Source organism: Chiloscyllium plagiosum, unplaced genomic scaffold (assembly GCF_037043375.1).
Source record: "Chiloscyllium plagiosum isolate Xiang-an unplaced genomic scaffold, Cpla_swu_hap1 HiC_scaffold_34, whole genome shotgun sequence".
NCBI classification, from domain to species: domain Eukaryota; kingdom Metazoa; phylum Chordata; class Chondrichthyes; order Orectolobiformes; family Hemiscylliidae; genus Chiloscyllium; species Chiloscyllium plagiosum.
The window spans coordinates 20,425,530-20,442,611 of NW_028270172.1; the positions used below are offsets into that span (position 1 = coordinate 20,425,530).

Here is a 17,082-nt window from a genome sequence, read left to right on the forward strand (position 1 = left end):
TCACTATTTTTGCTAACAATTGCTCTGTGCAGATATCAATTAAATTACATTCAAAACAGACAGAGCAGCTCAAACAAGAACAGAACTGTATTCTGCCAAACTCTGTAACCTCATGTCTTTTCATATACCTCACTTTGGTGTTACCATTAGACCAGATTTTGAAGGGCTGGGAGACGTGCTTTAAAAACAAGAAGGAGCAGTTTGGTGTGGTAAAATAAAAATTGTGCATGTGGGAGCAGCAACTTCTGTCTATTGCAGGTTGAGAACCTAATCATCAGGTCATGGTGTTGTATAGAATGCAGATATGCAAACATCAAGTTTCACTAAGGTTCTACCTGTAAGCAAGGATGGATCTTGCTACATGTCATAGAATGTACAAAACAGTTGTTCTGAGCAATACCACCTTCTTCAGTTGATCACTGAAGAAGTTACTAAACAATTTTCACCCAAAATTCAAGGTCCATAGAAAATGAAAAATTGAAATAAAAAAGTGTTAGTAAAAAGGTTGTGTTGGAGAAATAACTGGGACTATAGATTGGTAAGAATGTAGGACCTGACATTCTAAACCTGAGTGATAGAGGAGGTACCTATGGAGATAGCATTGTTAATCATCCAAAATTCTATAAATTCTAGAATGATACCTAAAAATTGGAAGATAAAAAATGTCACCTCATAATTTATGAAGGGAGGGAGACAGAAAATGGGCAACTTAAGACTTGTTACCTTACATCGGTATTTGGGAAAATGCTAAAATCTGTTATAATACACGTGATAAATGAATATTTAGATATTTATTTCATTGGGCATAGTCAGCATAGTTTTCTGAATTGAAAATCACGTTTGAACCTTGTGGCATCCAGAACTGTACACAATACAATAGCTAAGATCTAATGAGTTCTTCATATCATCCCTGTAAGAATGTTTTAAGGATATTATGAACAGAAGTAATAAAAGTAATGATTTGGAGATGTCAGTGTTGGATTGGGGTGTATAAAGATAAAAATCACACAACACCAGGTTATAGTCCAACAGGTTTAATTGGAAGCAGTCGCTTTCGGAGTGCTGCTCCTTCATCAGATGGTTGTGGAGGACACAATTGTAAGACACAGAATTTATAGCAAAAGTTTACAGTGTGATGTAACTGAAATTATACATTGAAAAATACCTCGATTGTTTGTTAAGTCTCTCATCTGTTAGAAGTAAAACAACATGGTCATTTTAACAGATGAGAGATTAACAAACAATCGAGGTATTTTTCGGTGTATAATTTCAGTTACATCATACTGTAAACTTTGGTTTATATTCTGTGTCTTACGATTGTGTACTCCACAACCACCTGATGAAGGAGCAGCACTCTGAAAGCTAGTGCTTCCAATTAAACCTGTTGGACTATAACCTGGTGTTGTATGATTTTTAACTTGATAAAAGTCAGTAAGTTAGTGAATATGCTATACTGTACTTGGATTTTCAGAATGCCTTTCATAAAGTCCTATTCATAATATATGTGAATGATTTGGACATGAGGACCAGTTGTAATCTTTCCAGCTTCACAGATTTCAGAAAACTGGTGGAAATGTGAGCTGTGAGAAATGTAGAAAGGTTCAAGGTATTTGGAAAGAATTAGTGTGTGGGCAAGAACATGGCAGATGATATGTAATGAGGAAAAAGATGATATTATCTACTTTGGTAAGAAGAATACTTGTGTAGATGCTTGCATAAATGGTAAGAGGTTAGAAAGTGTAGATGTACAAAAGGACCTGGCTAGCCTTGCCAATACACCACTAAATGCTAACCTGTAAATGCAGCAGCTAATTAGGAAGACTATTAGAGTGTTAACTTTTATCACTTTGAGTACAGGAGTAGTAAAGTGTTAATTCAATTATATAAAACCTTCATTGGACTGCACATAGATACTGTGTGCAGTTTGGTTCCTTTACCTGAAGAACAAAATGATTGCCATGGTGGAAGTGCAATGAAGATGCGCCAGAAAATGTACAATGGTAGATAGAGAAAAGGTGAAATTTATTGCACTTTCTGTAATCCGCAATTCAAATTTTTTGACATGCACATATGCAAACTTAATGAATGAAGTTAGTTTTAAAAATAAAATACCATCTTATCAGGGGATCAGCCTGGTTTCAGTGAGGAATGATCGCGCAAGGTATAACTTTAAAAAAAATGCCAACTTGATGAATCAACAGCACAGGTCTACAACTATGCTAAATAGTGAAAGCATCATGACATAGCTAAATGACCCCACAACCACTGAATCAAGTTTGGCATATGCAATTGTGAACATTTGCAGACAATTGAACACTAATGCGGAGATTAGAGACTTTCTAGACACCCGACGGGGCCCAGCATAGTAACACAAAAGACAAGGCCAAAGGACTTTCAACCATCTTCAACAAAGTGTGCTGAATGAAAGATCCATCCCAATCTGAAATGGACTGCAGCAGTTTAAGAACGCAGCTTTAAACCACTTAGTCAAGGGCAATTACGGACAGACAATAAGTGCTGACCCAGCTAGTCAAGCCAGCATCCCACGAATGAATAAAAAAACCCTTCTCCTTAAACCCCCAGCATCACAGGGACTAGTCTTCAATTTGATTCACTCCACATGATACTGACAAACATTAACAGTTGTGGGTCACAGCAACATCCTGAATATAGTGCTGAAGGTGTGCTCGAAAGCTAGTTACGCCCCAAAGTATATTATTCCAATACAACTACAGCACTAATGTATATCTAACAAAATGGAAAATTGATTAGATATGTTTTCAACAAAATGTATAAGAAAGCAGAATTTGACATTATCAGCTCTGTAGGAAAATATAGAAGCATTAGGAAAGGTCACAAATTTATATTTGAACTTGGAATGTTGGGAACAGCCTCTGACAGTGTGTTCTGAATAGATTTGGAGCTGTACGGGTGCGTCTGACTCAATATGTATATGACGTTTAGAATTAATATGTTTGCTGACACCAACGATCCCATGACTGTGTATGCTTATCGCCAATTTATTTCCAAATGCACAACATTGAAAATGTTTTTTAAAAATTAAAATAAAAATCCTGCTCAATTAATACTTTATTTATGTAACATAATTTTTTTAATGATTAGGTATCTATGTATTTCTCACTTTATTTATATATATTTGACATAACAATGTTGTGCACATGCTTCTGGCTGTCAGCAAGCACAGCTGTAATTTAATGTAACAGGATAATACTTGACTGGTAACATGGTCAACACTAATAGTCTCATGTAGAGTAGTTTTGACCTCATTTGTTAACCAATTGGTTAAGCTTGCATTTGTTTGGTGGTGTGCACAATCATTTTGTCATGTGATGGATACAAAATTTTCAATGTCATACAATGAAAATTCACAGCAGTAATTACTTTCTATTACAGATATTTCAACATGAAAAGAACCAGCAACATGTATATGAACTCTCCATTAATATTATGAAGGTGAGTAGATGTTAAAGATATTTGAACTCTTCAGATACAGAATTATTTAAGCTTTAGAAGGTGTGCTTTTTATCCGTCCCTCCAGCATCACTGATGCTCTCACCGCCAGCTAATCTATTTGGAAATTTTATGTGTAACTTAATCTTTACATTCCTTTTCTTTGCTTACTTTCACTGTTAGATTGTAGAAATGTTTAAAAATAGCTAAGTAAATGATATCTTTTCATATTGGATTCATTGTCTAAATTTTCCAATTTTATGAATTATTAGCATATATTACCAATGTTATGTTAGTTCAATGTTAGAAAATAAAAACCAAATCTGGGACTAAGTGCTGTATAATGCTACATTTTAGGGAAAGTTATTTGAAGGACTTTATTTCCAACCCCAGCAACATCTTTGTAAATCTTTTCTGCACCCTGTCAAGTTTAACAGCATCTTTATGGTCTTCCTGCTATTGGAAAGATGTTGTTAAACTTGAAAGGGTACCCAAAATATTTACAAGGATGTTGCTGGTGTTGGAAGGTTTGAGCTAGTCCCACCTGCCTGCATTTGGCCCATAACCCTCTACACCTTTCCCCATTCGTGTGTCTTTCCAAATGTCTTTTAAATGTTTCAACTGTATCTGCAACTACGAATTCCTCTGGCAGTTCATTCCACATATGAACCACTCTCTTTGTGGAGAAAGTTTCCCCTCAGGTGCCTTTTAACTCTTTCCCCTCTCAGCTTAAACCTATGCCCTGTAATTTTGAGCTCCCTATCCTCGGGAAAAGACCTTTGCTATACACCTTATCCCATGCCTCTCATGATGTTATAAACCTTTATAAGGTCACCTGTCAATTACCTCTTACTCCAGGGAAAACAGTCTTTATAATTCAAACCCTCCGTTCTCAGCACATTCAAGTAAATCTCTTCTGAACCCTCTCTAACTTAATAATATCCTTATATTAGGGCAGCCAGAAGTAGACCAGAAGAGGTCTCACCAATATCCTGTAAAACCTCAACGTGACTTTGCAACTCATCATCTAAGAAGTGGGTTTAACCAAGATGAGTTTCTCTCCATAGATTATTTGAACCTTTATTATCTCACAATAGCTACTGAAGACAATTTAATAAAGTACCTGAAGTATCAAAACAGCAACTGGTATAACTGTTCAGTTTTCATTTTTAACAATTCTGCATTTGTGTAACAATGCAGCATTACTTATGTACGCACATATATGTACACATAATATAGAGACATCTATATTGCTACTGACAAATATTGATTTTTAACACGAATACATCTATTAAAAATAATAATTGAAATGCATTTAGAAACTAATGAGTATTTATCCAAAATTAAAATCCAGCATGTTAAGGTTGAGAAACACCAGTGTCTGCAATTAATTTTTAAGAGAACAATGGGTTGTTCTTCATAACCCAAAAGGGGCTAATTGTTTACGGAAGAATGACAAGTCGAATCAGATTCATACTATGAGAACACAAAGTAATAGTTTAATATGTGAGTAATGTGATTTGTTTTTATCTTAAAGGCGTTTATTGATTCATTGGAGTACCTGAGTACTAAAGCTGATGGTGATTCGGACAGTATGCAGTAAGTATAGTAATACTTGGATATATTTTCAATTTGTTTTTGCTTTCCATACTTCAGTCAACAATGCATTCTTTGTGTAAGTTTACAAATTTGCTGTAAATAATTAACATCAGAATTGTTATTCTATTGAGAATAGTTGTGACCATTACATTTTTAAAAAATATACATCAAGATACTGTTTTCATTTGAAATTTGAGACGCTCCAGAGCAGATCTGTACTTTTGGAGGTCCTATAATTCAGATAAGATGTTGCTCTGGAGCCTTATCTGCCACTTCAAGTGTGTGTAATAAAAGGTCCTTACTATTACTCTGAGGAAAGGGGAGTTCTTCTCTGTTGACTTGGGTGACCTTTATCCTTCACCTGTTACTTGACTATATTCTTGTACTGCTGGTTGTGAACGTTACTGTGTAGACTGGTGCCATGTTTTCAGTTACCATTTGTGACTGCACTTCAAAGTACTTGACTGGTTGTACCGCACTGCGTGATATCCTGAGATTATGCACATTCTTTCTTGACTATTTTCAAAAAATGTTCTTAACTTCTTTATCAAAATACAGTCAAGGATGAAAAGTGTAACATTTAGAAATTTTCTGTGATAATTATAAGATCATCATTCAATTAAAAAATCCTGTTTTCAAACTATTTATTTATTTGAATAAAATCTGAAGAGCCCACAAGTTGTCCACAATAATTTTTACATATTGCATATATTTAGAAAAACAAATAGCTTGTTATAAAACAATGCAACAGAATGTTTTCTTTCCTCGATTGAAAGTACTGTCATCAGTCAATTTCCCCACCTTAAAAATACAAGTTCATCTTCTCTGTTCCTTGAAAACTAATGTGTGCTTTCAATCTCCCTTTCTTCTCCAAAGACTTTGTTTGGATTTTCAGCTCCCAAATCTATGCCTGTTTTTTTCTACAGTCAATGTTTAAGCCTTGTCAAATGGTTGTTTACCCTGCCACAGCATTTGGTCTGTTAAAGCCTTAACACGTTTGACACTACCATCACTGTCCAAGGCCTGTCTTCCATTATTCTGCTGAGTGGTACTGACTACTTGATTATGCTTGTGTGTATCAGATTGCAGCTAGAGCATCTCCATGAATAACTCTCTTCTCATATTCACTGTTGCCTTTTGGTGTTCATGAAGTATCTAATATTGATCCCTCCTTTGCATGCTAACGGACGGCAATATCATCCAAAGACATAAGATTACCTTTATGTATATGAAGATGACATACAGATGTGTCTTCCACTCAACTCTGTACTCTTTGCTTCCTCGTGTCAGACTGTTTGTTAGCATACACTTTAGACCAGTTAATGATTAGTTCAGCATGATTTCTGTGCCAATACTCCGTTCTTTTGACTGGAGCAAGTAGAATTAGGGAGACTTAGGTGATTTTTGAAAAGTGGTGATGTTAATTCTCTCCACTATTTCTACACACCCTGCCAGCAAATTCTGTAATGTGTAGTTCAACGGGGAAATCCAAAACTTTTGTGATAGTTTTAATTGTAAAAGATTAAACGTGTTTCTGCTCTTTTTAGCCTTTCTGGCCTGTCTGTGGATATGTCTTCCCCAGATTTACTTGCAAGCATTCTTGAAAACTTCAGTCCAACTCCTGTAAGTACTGAAATAGTTCACTCCATTCATTTGTAAAAATGTGCAACTGTTAACAAATAATATTTATCTTAATTTTTAAAATATTTTACAAGAATTTGGACCACTCTTGGTTTGGGAGTTTTAAGGGGTAATTTAAACTGATTTGAATCTTGTGGGCAGAGATATACTGGTGTATTCTTAAGTAATAGTTCAGCATCCAGAGTTTTTTCCTTAATAGGAAGTGTTTCAGAAATTATGATTCCTAGCCTATTTCAGATTAAGATCTGCCAAGAAAATTGCTATTAAAAGATAGCATGTATAATTTTGCTTTTTATAGTGAAAATACTTTGATTTTCTTATGCACTTGGAGTGTTTCAGTTTAATATAAAGTTTTTAAATCTGTCTTCTTTACACTGTTGGCTTTGTGCACAAATTTGGGTGAGTACTTATGGTGGAATCTAACAGCTCATTAAACCACCTGATTATTGCATTGTTAAGTGTTGTATTTTCGTACAAGATTTGCAAGGGATTGCAGCATTAGCAGTAGCTCTTGTTTTCAAGATTTTTTAAAGTAGCTAAAAGAATTATTTTAAAAATATTAGAAAGCATTTTCATATGATGGATTTTGCTTTATTCTTCTTTGTCTACTAATAAATTTTCAGTCAAAAACTTGGAAAAGAAAACCCAGTCATTTACACAGCTATTTCGCTTAGGTATCTCAGATTTAATGGTCTGTTCAGGATGCTTAAAGGGTGGGAAGATGTATTTGGTGGTGGCATCACACTGAAAATGGTGTAGGGTGATCTGTAAATACAACAGAAGGTAGGTGTGGTGTAAGATAAGGAACAAGGGGAACCCAGTTGTGGTTATTGTAAGAATAGAAAGGGCTAAGAGAAGTAATCTAAGGAATAGATGATATACAGTCCTGGGCCTTATAAATCACAGTGAGGGGAATATTCTGTTGAGGAAAGAACAAATCTTACCTAAATGGCAATTTCAAGTGTAACAATAGACACAACAGTGAAGACCAAACTGACAGAACACAGTCTCTCTTGCGCCCCCACCCCCTTGCATGACAGCCCCCTCGCTGGCAGGATCTCTCTCTCTCTCTTGTGATCTCTCTCTCTCTCTCTCTCTCTCTCTCTCTCGCTTGTGTGACCCCAACTCTTTCTCGCTGGCGAGACCCACCCCTCTCTCTCGCTGGCACAACCCCCCCCCCCTCGCTGGCGCAACTCCTCTTTTTCGCTGGTGTAACCTCCTCTCTCGCACTTGCTTGCTCGCTGGCGTGACCCTCCCCACTCTCTCTTACTGGAGCAATGCCCCCCTCTCTCACTGGCGCGACCCACGCCCTCACAGGCATGGCCCCCTTCTCTGTCTCACTGACGTGAACCCTCCCTCGCAGGCTTGGCCCCCTTCTCTGTCTCGCTGGCGCGAACCCCCCCCCTCTCGCTGACACGACCCCCCCCCAGCTGGTGGAACTACTTCTCTCTCTCGCTGGCACGATCCCCTTCTTTCTCACTGACGCAAACGCCTCTCTCCCTTGCTGATGAGACCCTATCGTTGGCACGATTACTCCTCCCTCTCTCGCTGGCACGACCCCCCTCTCCCTCACTGGTACGACCTCTTCTCTCTGTCAGTGGCGCGACACCCCTCTCTCCCTTCCTGGCACGACCCCCCTCCCTGTCTGTCACGCTCTCCCTCTCTGCCACACGCTCACTCTCTCTCTCCCCTTCCCTCTCTGTCATGCATCTCCCTCTGTCTCACTCTGTATCTGTCTCTCTCACACAGTGTCCGTGTCTCTCTTTCTCACACAGTGTCTATGTCTCTCTGTCATAGAATCATGGAAACAGATCCTTCAGTCCAATTCATCCATGCCCATCAGTTATCCTAATGTTATCTACTCCCATTTGCCAGCACTTGGCCTGTACCCTTCTGAACCTTTCCTATTCATATACCCATCCAAATGCCTTTAAATGCTGCAATTTTACCAGCCTCCACTACTTCCTCTGGCAGCTTATTCCATGCAGGCACCACCCTCTGTGAAAAAGTTGACCCTTTGGTCTCTTTTATATGTTTCCCCCTCTGACCCTAAACCTATGCCCTCTAGTTCTATACGACCCACCCAAAGGGAAAGACCTTTTCTATTTATCCTATCCATGCCCTTCATGATTTTATAAGCTTCTATAAGGCCACCCCTCAGCCTTCAACACTCCAGAGAAAACACCCCCAGACTAATCAGCCTCTCCCTGTAGCTCAAATCATCCAACCCTGGCAACATCTTTGTAAATCTTTTCTGAACACCTTCAAGTTTCACAACATTCTTCTGATAGGAGGAAAGTCAGAATTGCATGCAATATTCCAAAAGTGGCCGAACCAACGTTTTGTACAGCCACAACATGACCTCCCAATTCCTATACTCAATACTCTGACCAATAAAGGAAAGCACACAAAACGCCGCCTTCACGATCCTATCTATCTGCGAGTCTACTTTCAAGGAATATGAACCTTCACTCCAAGGTCTTTTTGTTCAGGACTTTACCTTAAGTGTATATGTCTTGCTCTGAATTACTTTTCCAAAATGCAGCTCCTCTCATTTATCTAAATTAAACTGCATCTGCCACTCCTTAGCCCATTGGCCCACCAGGTCAAGATCCCATTGTACTCTGAGGTAATCTCCTTCGCTGTCTGCTGTACCTCCAATTTTAGTGTCATCTGCAAAGTTACTTAGCATACCTCTTGTCTCTTTCTGTCTCTCTCTTTCACTGTGTCTGTCTCTCCTTTGTTATGAAGATGTGGGTGTACTGTACCTTTAAGAGAGTTAAAAGCTGGTGGAGCTACCAGACAGCACCAAGTATTCTCAATAAGGTAACAATGTAACGCTTGGTCAAAAACTAAATTAGCTGGTTGCTTGGAAACGACAAAACAGATTCAAATTAGGCAATCAGTTTAAATTATACCTCAAAAAAAAAACAAATTCCAATCAGGTTTGAGTTGAGTATATTGACAATCTTAAAAAGCCAATGGAACAATCTGATGCTTTGGTAGTATAAGACCAGGGAAAATTGAACAGTTGCGAGGAGAACTGCCCAGTTACCAACATGTAAGAAGACTGCCTGAAAAATAGCTCTTTTAAAAGGTACCTTTATCAGTCAGTAACCTGTGAAGCAGAAATCCCTAAGAAGCTGAAAAGAAGACTGGAATTCAGAGAAAATGAAAGCTGCCTGGTTTTGAGATAAGAAGTTTTGTTTTGTAAATCTTATTTGGGAGTTTTATTGGATTGGTATTATAGAAGGAAAGGTAAAAGATAGGTTAGAGGAAGGAATTGTAAATAGTTGTTAATTAATTATTCTCTGTTATACTTGAAGAAATAAAGTTGTTTGTTTTTACTTTAAATAATTCTTGGCCTCTCGAATTTTCACAGATTACTGCATGGGATAAATCTTTTCTGTGCTGCTGGTTTTAAGTTAAGCAGGAGGGTTTATCCAATGTCATAACACTTTCTCTCACTTTCTCTCTTTCTCTCTCTCTCTCTCTCTCAAACCGTGTGTATGTGTGTGTGTATGTGTGTGTGTGTGTGTGTGTGTGTGTGTGTGTGTGTGTGTGTGTGTGTGTGTGTGTGTGTGTGTGTGTGTGTGTGTGTGTGTGTCTCTCGACACTCTAGTATCTGGGATCAGGTACAGCAAACACAATTATTTCTACAGAGTTCTAATAGAACGAAGACAGCTGACAAATCATTCTTTATCTTTCTTTTATGTCATTCAGTTATTTTTAGTATTACAGGAAAGTGCATTCTGTCCAATCAGTAGTGAATATAGAAGTGAGTAAACCAGGAAAACTGCTTGAGCTTATGAACGGTGGTGATGGCTTCTCCAGCAGCCTTCATCCTCCACATTAATCCCCCTTCGTACACAATGCTTCCAAGATTTGTTATCATTTGCAATTTTGAAGTGTGACATATGCACTAATGTCTAGATCATTAACATTCATCAGGAAAAGCAGTAGTCCTAAAACTGATGTCTTGCAAACTCCTTTCTGCAAACCAAAAGACATCTATTTATCACTACTTGCTTAAATATATATTGTGACTTTTGTTTTTGTTCTGTGAGCTTTAACTTAATATTTATGTTTTATGGAACTGTATCAAACAATTTTAGGAAGTCCAGATAAATCACATTTCCCTCATCTGTTACCTCTTCAAAAAAAATCCCACAAGTTAATTAAACGTGATTTTTTCCTTAATATATTTATGCAAGTATTCGAATTAAGTTGCATTTGTCCATATAACTAGTTCTTTTGTTTTGAATTACTATTCCCCATAACTAAAGTTGAACTGAAAGGTCTGTGGTAGTTGGGTTTACTTTTTTGAACAAAGATGTAATATTTGTAATTCTCTCGTCTTCTAGCAATGCAAGTCTAAGGAAGAATTATGGCCAATGCTCTCTCAATTTTCACTCTTCTCTTTCTGCCAGTCCCCGTGGATGCAATCAATTCTGGTGTCTTATCAATTTTAAGTAGAGATTATCTCCTCTTCATCAATTTTAAACTCTTTAGTTGTGAATTGCCTCCTTTTCCACCATGCCCTGGGAGCAACTTCTTTTTGGTTAAAATCAGATGCAAAGTATTAATTTAATACCTCCATTATGCTCTCTGCACCATGTGTAAATCTTTTTTTGTTCTTAATCAGCCTTTCCTGTCCTTTTATCCCCCTTTATTATTTATATGCCTGTGTAAACTTTGGAATTCCCTTTTATGCAGTGTCTTTCCATGATTTCTCCTTTTATGGTCTCAGCTGATGTTATAACTGGACAAATCAAATTTCAGGCTGATAGATCATTTTGTATTGATATGGCCATTTACATGAAATGCTGCAAAATTGGTTTTAACAATAAAGCATGTTTATGCCAATGAAGATAAAATAGAACTAACCAAATTATTTCTACATAAAGTTAAATATTTCAAACTACATGGTAAAATAATGTATGGCACGGTGGCTCTGTGGTTAGCACTGCTGCCTCTCAGTACCAGGCACCCAGATTCCATTTCAACCTTGGGTGACCATCTTGTATAGAATTTGCACAATCTCCCCATTTCTGCATGGGAATTTCTTTCACCTGGTGCTCCAGTTTCGTTCCACAGTCCAAAGATGTACAGGTTAGGTAGATTGGCCATGCTAAAATTGTCTGTGGTGTCCAGGGATCTGTAGCCAAAGTGGATTAGCCATATGAGGTTCTGGGGATGAGGTAAGGGCTGGGCATTTTAGGGATTTTATGAATACAATACCATTAATCCTAAACTAACCTTTTTACAGTACTCAAACAACAGAGCTAATTCTCTTCTGTATTACATCTATAATTCTCTTCTGTATTACGTCTAATGTAACTAATTAATCCGCTAGCCTCTTCTTTCAGTCTTTATACAATTGAGATTAGATATTTTCAGCTTCAAATATGCCTCCAGATTTTAATCAAACACTCTTTTCGCTTGGAGCTTACAAACTAAGCTCCTTAGGCTGTAGTAACTTATTTCTTGACAATTCTAAATTGATTTTGTTGTTATCACATACTGAGACAGTGAAAAATGTCGTTTTGCATGTTATACAGGGAGATCGTGCCATACAATATGCATCTGGGTAACAAAACGAGTGCAGAATACAGTATAACAGCCGCAGAGAAGGTGCAGAAAGAGAAAGCAGAATTAACATTTGAAAAGTGTGTTCAACAATCTAATATCAATAGGGTGGAAACTTTTCTTGAATCAGTTTGTATGTGTATTCAAACTTTTATATTTCCTCCTGAAGGAAGAGGGTGGGAGGGTCTTTGATCATGTTGGATGATTTTGAGGCAGCAGGTAGTATAGGTGGAGTTACTGGATGGAAGACTGATTTGCTTGATGGACTGGGCTGTGCTCATGACTCTCTGCAGTTTCTTGTAGTCTTGCGAAAGACAGTTGTCATACTGTGCTGTGATACATCCAGACAGGATACTTTGTATGGGGCATCTATTAAAATTGGTAAGAGTCTTGCAGACTTGCCAAATTTTCTTAGCCTTCTGAGGAAGTAGAAATGTTGTGAACTGAAAACAAGAAATACTGGAAACCGCAGCAGGTTAGACAGCATCCATGGAGAGACAGCTTCAGCACTTAGTCATCTAGACTCGAAACGGAAGCTTGCTCTCTCTCCATGGATGCTGTCTGACCCGCTGTGATTTCCAGCATTTGTTTTCAGTACAAATTACAGCATCTGTAGTAATTTGCTCCCAAGTAGTGATATTGTGCTTTCTTGACTATTGCCTCAACATGGATGCACCAAGGCGGAAGGTAGGTGATCATCATTCCTGGGAATTTGACTGTCTTGACCATCCCTATCTCAACACCATTGATGCAGGGCCATGCACTCCACTCTGTTCCCTGAAATCAACGACCAGCTCCTGCATTTTGCTGACAGTGGAGAGATTGTTGTCTTTACACCATGCCAGAAGCACTCATCACTTTCCTATATTCTGTTTGAGATTCAACCAACAAGGATTGTGTCATCAACAAACTTATAAATTGAGTTAGAGCTGAATTTGGCCATGCTGTCGTGAGTGTATAAGGAGTATAGTAGGGGGCTGAGTACACAGCCATTTGGAGCTCCAGTGTTGAGGATTATGGTGGAGAAAATGTTGTCGCCTATCCTTACTGATTGTTGTCTTTGGGTCAGGAAGTCAAGGATCCAGTTACTGAGAGGGGAGCCAAGACCGAGATCTCAAAGTTTAAAGATAGGTTTCCTTGTAATTATGGTGTTGAAAGCGAAACTGTAATCAATAATTAAGAGCTGATGTAGGTATCCTTGTATTCCAAATGTTCCAAGGATGAGTGTAGGGCCCGAGAGATGGAGTCTGCTGCAGACCTGTTCTGCCAGTAGGCAAATTGCAATGGATTAAGGCACTTTGATAGGCTGGAGTTGATGTCCGTCATGACTAACCTGTCAAAGCACTGCATAGTTATGGAGGTTACAGCCATTGAATGGTAGTCATTGAAGCCCACTGCATGATATTTCTTTGGCACTGTGATGGTGGTCGTCTTGAAGGAGGTGGGGCCTTCAGATCATAGTAAGAGAAGGTCAAAGATGTCAGCCAATACTTCTACCATCTTGTCTGCACAGGATCTGAGCATATGGCCGGGGGCTCCAAACGGGCCAGTCGCTTTCTGTGAGTTCACACTCGAAGGCCAATCTGACATCTGCAGTGGTGACCATGGATGAAGGCTTTTCTGAGGGTGTTGGGAAAGGTGACATCGTTTCACCTCTTGTTCAAAGCGAATGTCGAATGCATCGAGCTCAGCAGATGGGGATGTACTGTTGCCTGCGATTCTGTTTGACTTTGCTTTGTAGCCCTTTATGGTGTAAAATATCTCCTTTCTTTAGGACCCACTATTTTACCCATCCACTTTCCATCTAAATTTCACAAACCTGAAACTAAAAAGCTTTCTTCAAGTTATGGATGCGTTCTCCATAAACAAAGAAAACTCTCAATTCCAGATCCTTCTAACTGAACCTAATTCACCAGATTGTTTACTCTGTTTACTCCTATAATGCCTCCCAATGTAAACTAGTTCCCATTGGCCCTGTCACTGATTTTATTAAATAAACCAGGGCTTCAGAAAGCCTTCCAAGTTAATCATTATATCCCCTCACACTCACATAGACAAAATCCTACATGCCATTAGCTCAAAATCCTGACTCTAAAATAAATGAGATTAAAATATATAAAAATTTCACAACTTACATTATACTTTACTTCACTCCTCTTATTTGCTCTTTCGCCACCGCTCAAAACCTTAACACGATGTTTAGTGATGGGATCCTAGGCTAGGGGAGGTAGAAAGAAGTGCTTGAGATCTTGTGTTTGGCTTCTGGTAAGTAGAGATCAGTTTGCTGGACAACAGCAAGAATCTTGACCTCAGGTTTGATAAAAATGTTCAGGTTAGATGTGAGTAAGCATCAGCTTCAGAGAGACACTTGTTGGAATGAGTGAGGAAAAGGGAGAAATTGAGAGAGCCAGTGTCATACCGGGAGTTCTCAATGACAAGATTGAGATTTTGTTGCCAGAGAAGGGGTCCATTTGGAGTGAGAGTACTGCAGACAGTAAAGCCACTGATGCTAAGATGGTGACTCCTGGCTACAATTTGGGTATGGAGGCGAAGATGGCAAGAGCTCTATTATGTACCAAGTTCAACACATTCTTGCAGTGTGGGTGCAAGGAAATCAAGCTAAAAGCAGAGAACTTGATGTTAGAAAACAGAACTAAGCCTGCAGGTTATTGTTAATATATGACAAGAAGTGAGATTAGAACAAGGAATAGGATCAAAAGGAACTGAAAGAGATAAAGTTCTGGGCAATGCTTTTAATATGTATAAGTTGTTGGATCTTGCAATCCTTCAAATCTGATAGAAAAGAACAATTTTTTGTTAATGCCTGGGATGAGACAAAGGATGAAACAAAAATGGAGCACCCAGATAGATTTTAAAATTTTTGTTTTAAACAGCATATCTTATTTTACTTCACACTTTTCTATGCTGGCTTTTCACGTTTTAAACAGTTGCAAATTTCAGGTACAGAGCCTTGAGAACGACAGAGTAAAATCGATGTTTTCAATACTTTCTGGTAACAGGCAGGGAAGTCTTCATATGTCAAGTGAATTTTTTGGGGCCAGATCTTGGTGCATTATGATCAATGAAGAAAAATAGAATTTCTGGATTAAGACAGCATGTAATTGAGTCATGACATGAAAAAAGCTACTAACAATTAATACTTGAAAACCTTTGCTTTAAATTCATTAGGAACAGAAACTACTGATTGTTCTCAGCAACTGTGAGTATTTGGCACGCCACACCTTCAAGAATTTAGCGCAACATTTCGAGATGCATGCTTTCCATGGCACAGAGAAAATTGCTCAGGTACAGTAATCATGAAGGGTGTCGTAAAGCTCACTGTGATCTTTGAATAATGTAAAAGATTCCAAATTGTAATAGGAATGGTTCACTGTAATCAAAGTTATTTTAGTTTGGTTTTAGACCCCCAATTCAACTCAGTATGTATGCCAAAAACAATTGCAGTATTTCAAAGCATTTACCATACAAACCAAATCATACAGCCCAATATACCAGCTTTTATTCTTCACATAAATCTTCTGCCACCATTCATGGAACTCCATCAACATACTTAGATTTTATTTCTCACTTGTGCTTCTCTAGCTTTCCCTTCAATGCAGCTATGCTGTCCAGCTATTCAGTCACTTGTTATAACAGCTCCCTGGACTAAGAAGGATCTCCTGAATTTACAATTGGATTTTAAGGAAAGGGTCTTATTCTGCTTTCACTTAATATCCACCTTCTCAAAAATGTAGACCTTGCTGAGGTCATCACTGATTGATTGTCATTCTTCAAGACAAAAGACAGCTAGTCTGTTTAATCTTTCCTGATTAAACAGTATAACCTGTCAGTTCTGATATTATTTATAGTAACTTCATAGAATCTCTACAGTGTGGAAACAGGCCATTTGGCCCCTCAAGCCTATATCGACTCTCTGAACCCCCGTCCCCTAATCCCATTCCTGTAATCCTGCATTTCCAATGGCTAACCCACCTAACCTACACATCTCTGGACACTACAGGCAACTTAGCATGGCTAAAATATGCAATCGCACAATTGTATACATAAAGTTTATTTCCTAAGTAAATGTGCATTTCACAAGTTTCTTAATGCTTCCTGTATATGTTTGTAGTCCACCTAGTATTACACTATTCAAATTGATGTCGTCATCCATAGTTCTTGATTATTGTTTTCAGTCCGCAAGTCCAAATTTTCTTATAAATGGTAACAGGTGAACAGTACTGTTTCCTGTGGAACGTCACTTCGAAACTAGCATCAAAAATAAAAATGACAAGTCAAAGCTTTTATAAGTATCTATGCACAATGTTTGTCTAAGACAACAGTGGATTCATTACAGGTTGAGACAGGAGAATTTGTAATGGGGAATAGAAAAATTGCAGAAAAACTAAATGATTACTTTGTATGTCTTTGCCAACGAAATTACAAGAACTCTTCCACAATCAGAGAACATAGAGAGGCTGAGGAATTGATGGAAATTAGTATTAATGAAAAAGTTATGTTAGATACGTTACTGGGACTACAGGCTGATGTTTCCCTGAGAACTGATATTCTACATTCCACAGTGTTTAAAGAGGGATCTGTGGAGATAGTGAGTACTTTGGTGATAACCTAATTAAATTCTATACGTTCTGAAGTGGTTCCTTCAGATTAAAAGGGAGCATATGTCACTCCACTATTTAAGAAGGGAGGGAGAAAGAAAAAGGGAAAACAGGTCTGTTAATCTGACATCAATTGGGAAATGTCTGAATATGTTATAATAGA

At 38.0% G+C, this 17,082-nt stretch overlaps 1 protein-coding gene across 5 annotated transcripts in view; it reads left to right on the plus strand.

The window, feature by feature from the left end:
- Window positions 1–17,082, plus strand: part of exoc2 (exocyst complex component 2) — a 321,249-nt gene that overhangs the window by 211,231 nt on the left and 92,936 nt on the right. For all 5 annotated transcript variants that reach the window (XM_043719385.2, XM_043719383.2, XM_087978539.1 and 2 more), the window contains 4 exons: window positions 3,415–3,474; window positions 5,009–5,070; window positions 6,618–6,693; window positions 15,490–15,606. In XM_043719385.2, the coding sequence (XP_043575320.2) occupies window positions 3,415–3,474; window positions 5,009–5,070; window positions 6,618–6,693; window positions 15,490–15,606 (315 nt within the window). The remainder of the gene's footprint in view (window positions 1–3,414; window positions 3,475–5,008; window positions 5,071–6,617; window positions 6,694–15,489; window positions 15,607–17,082) is intronic.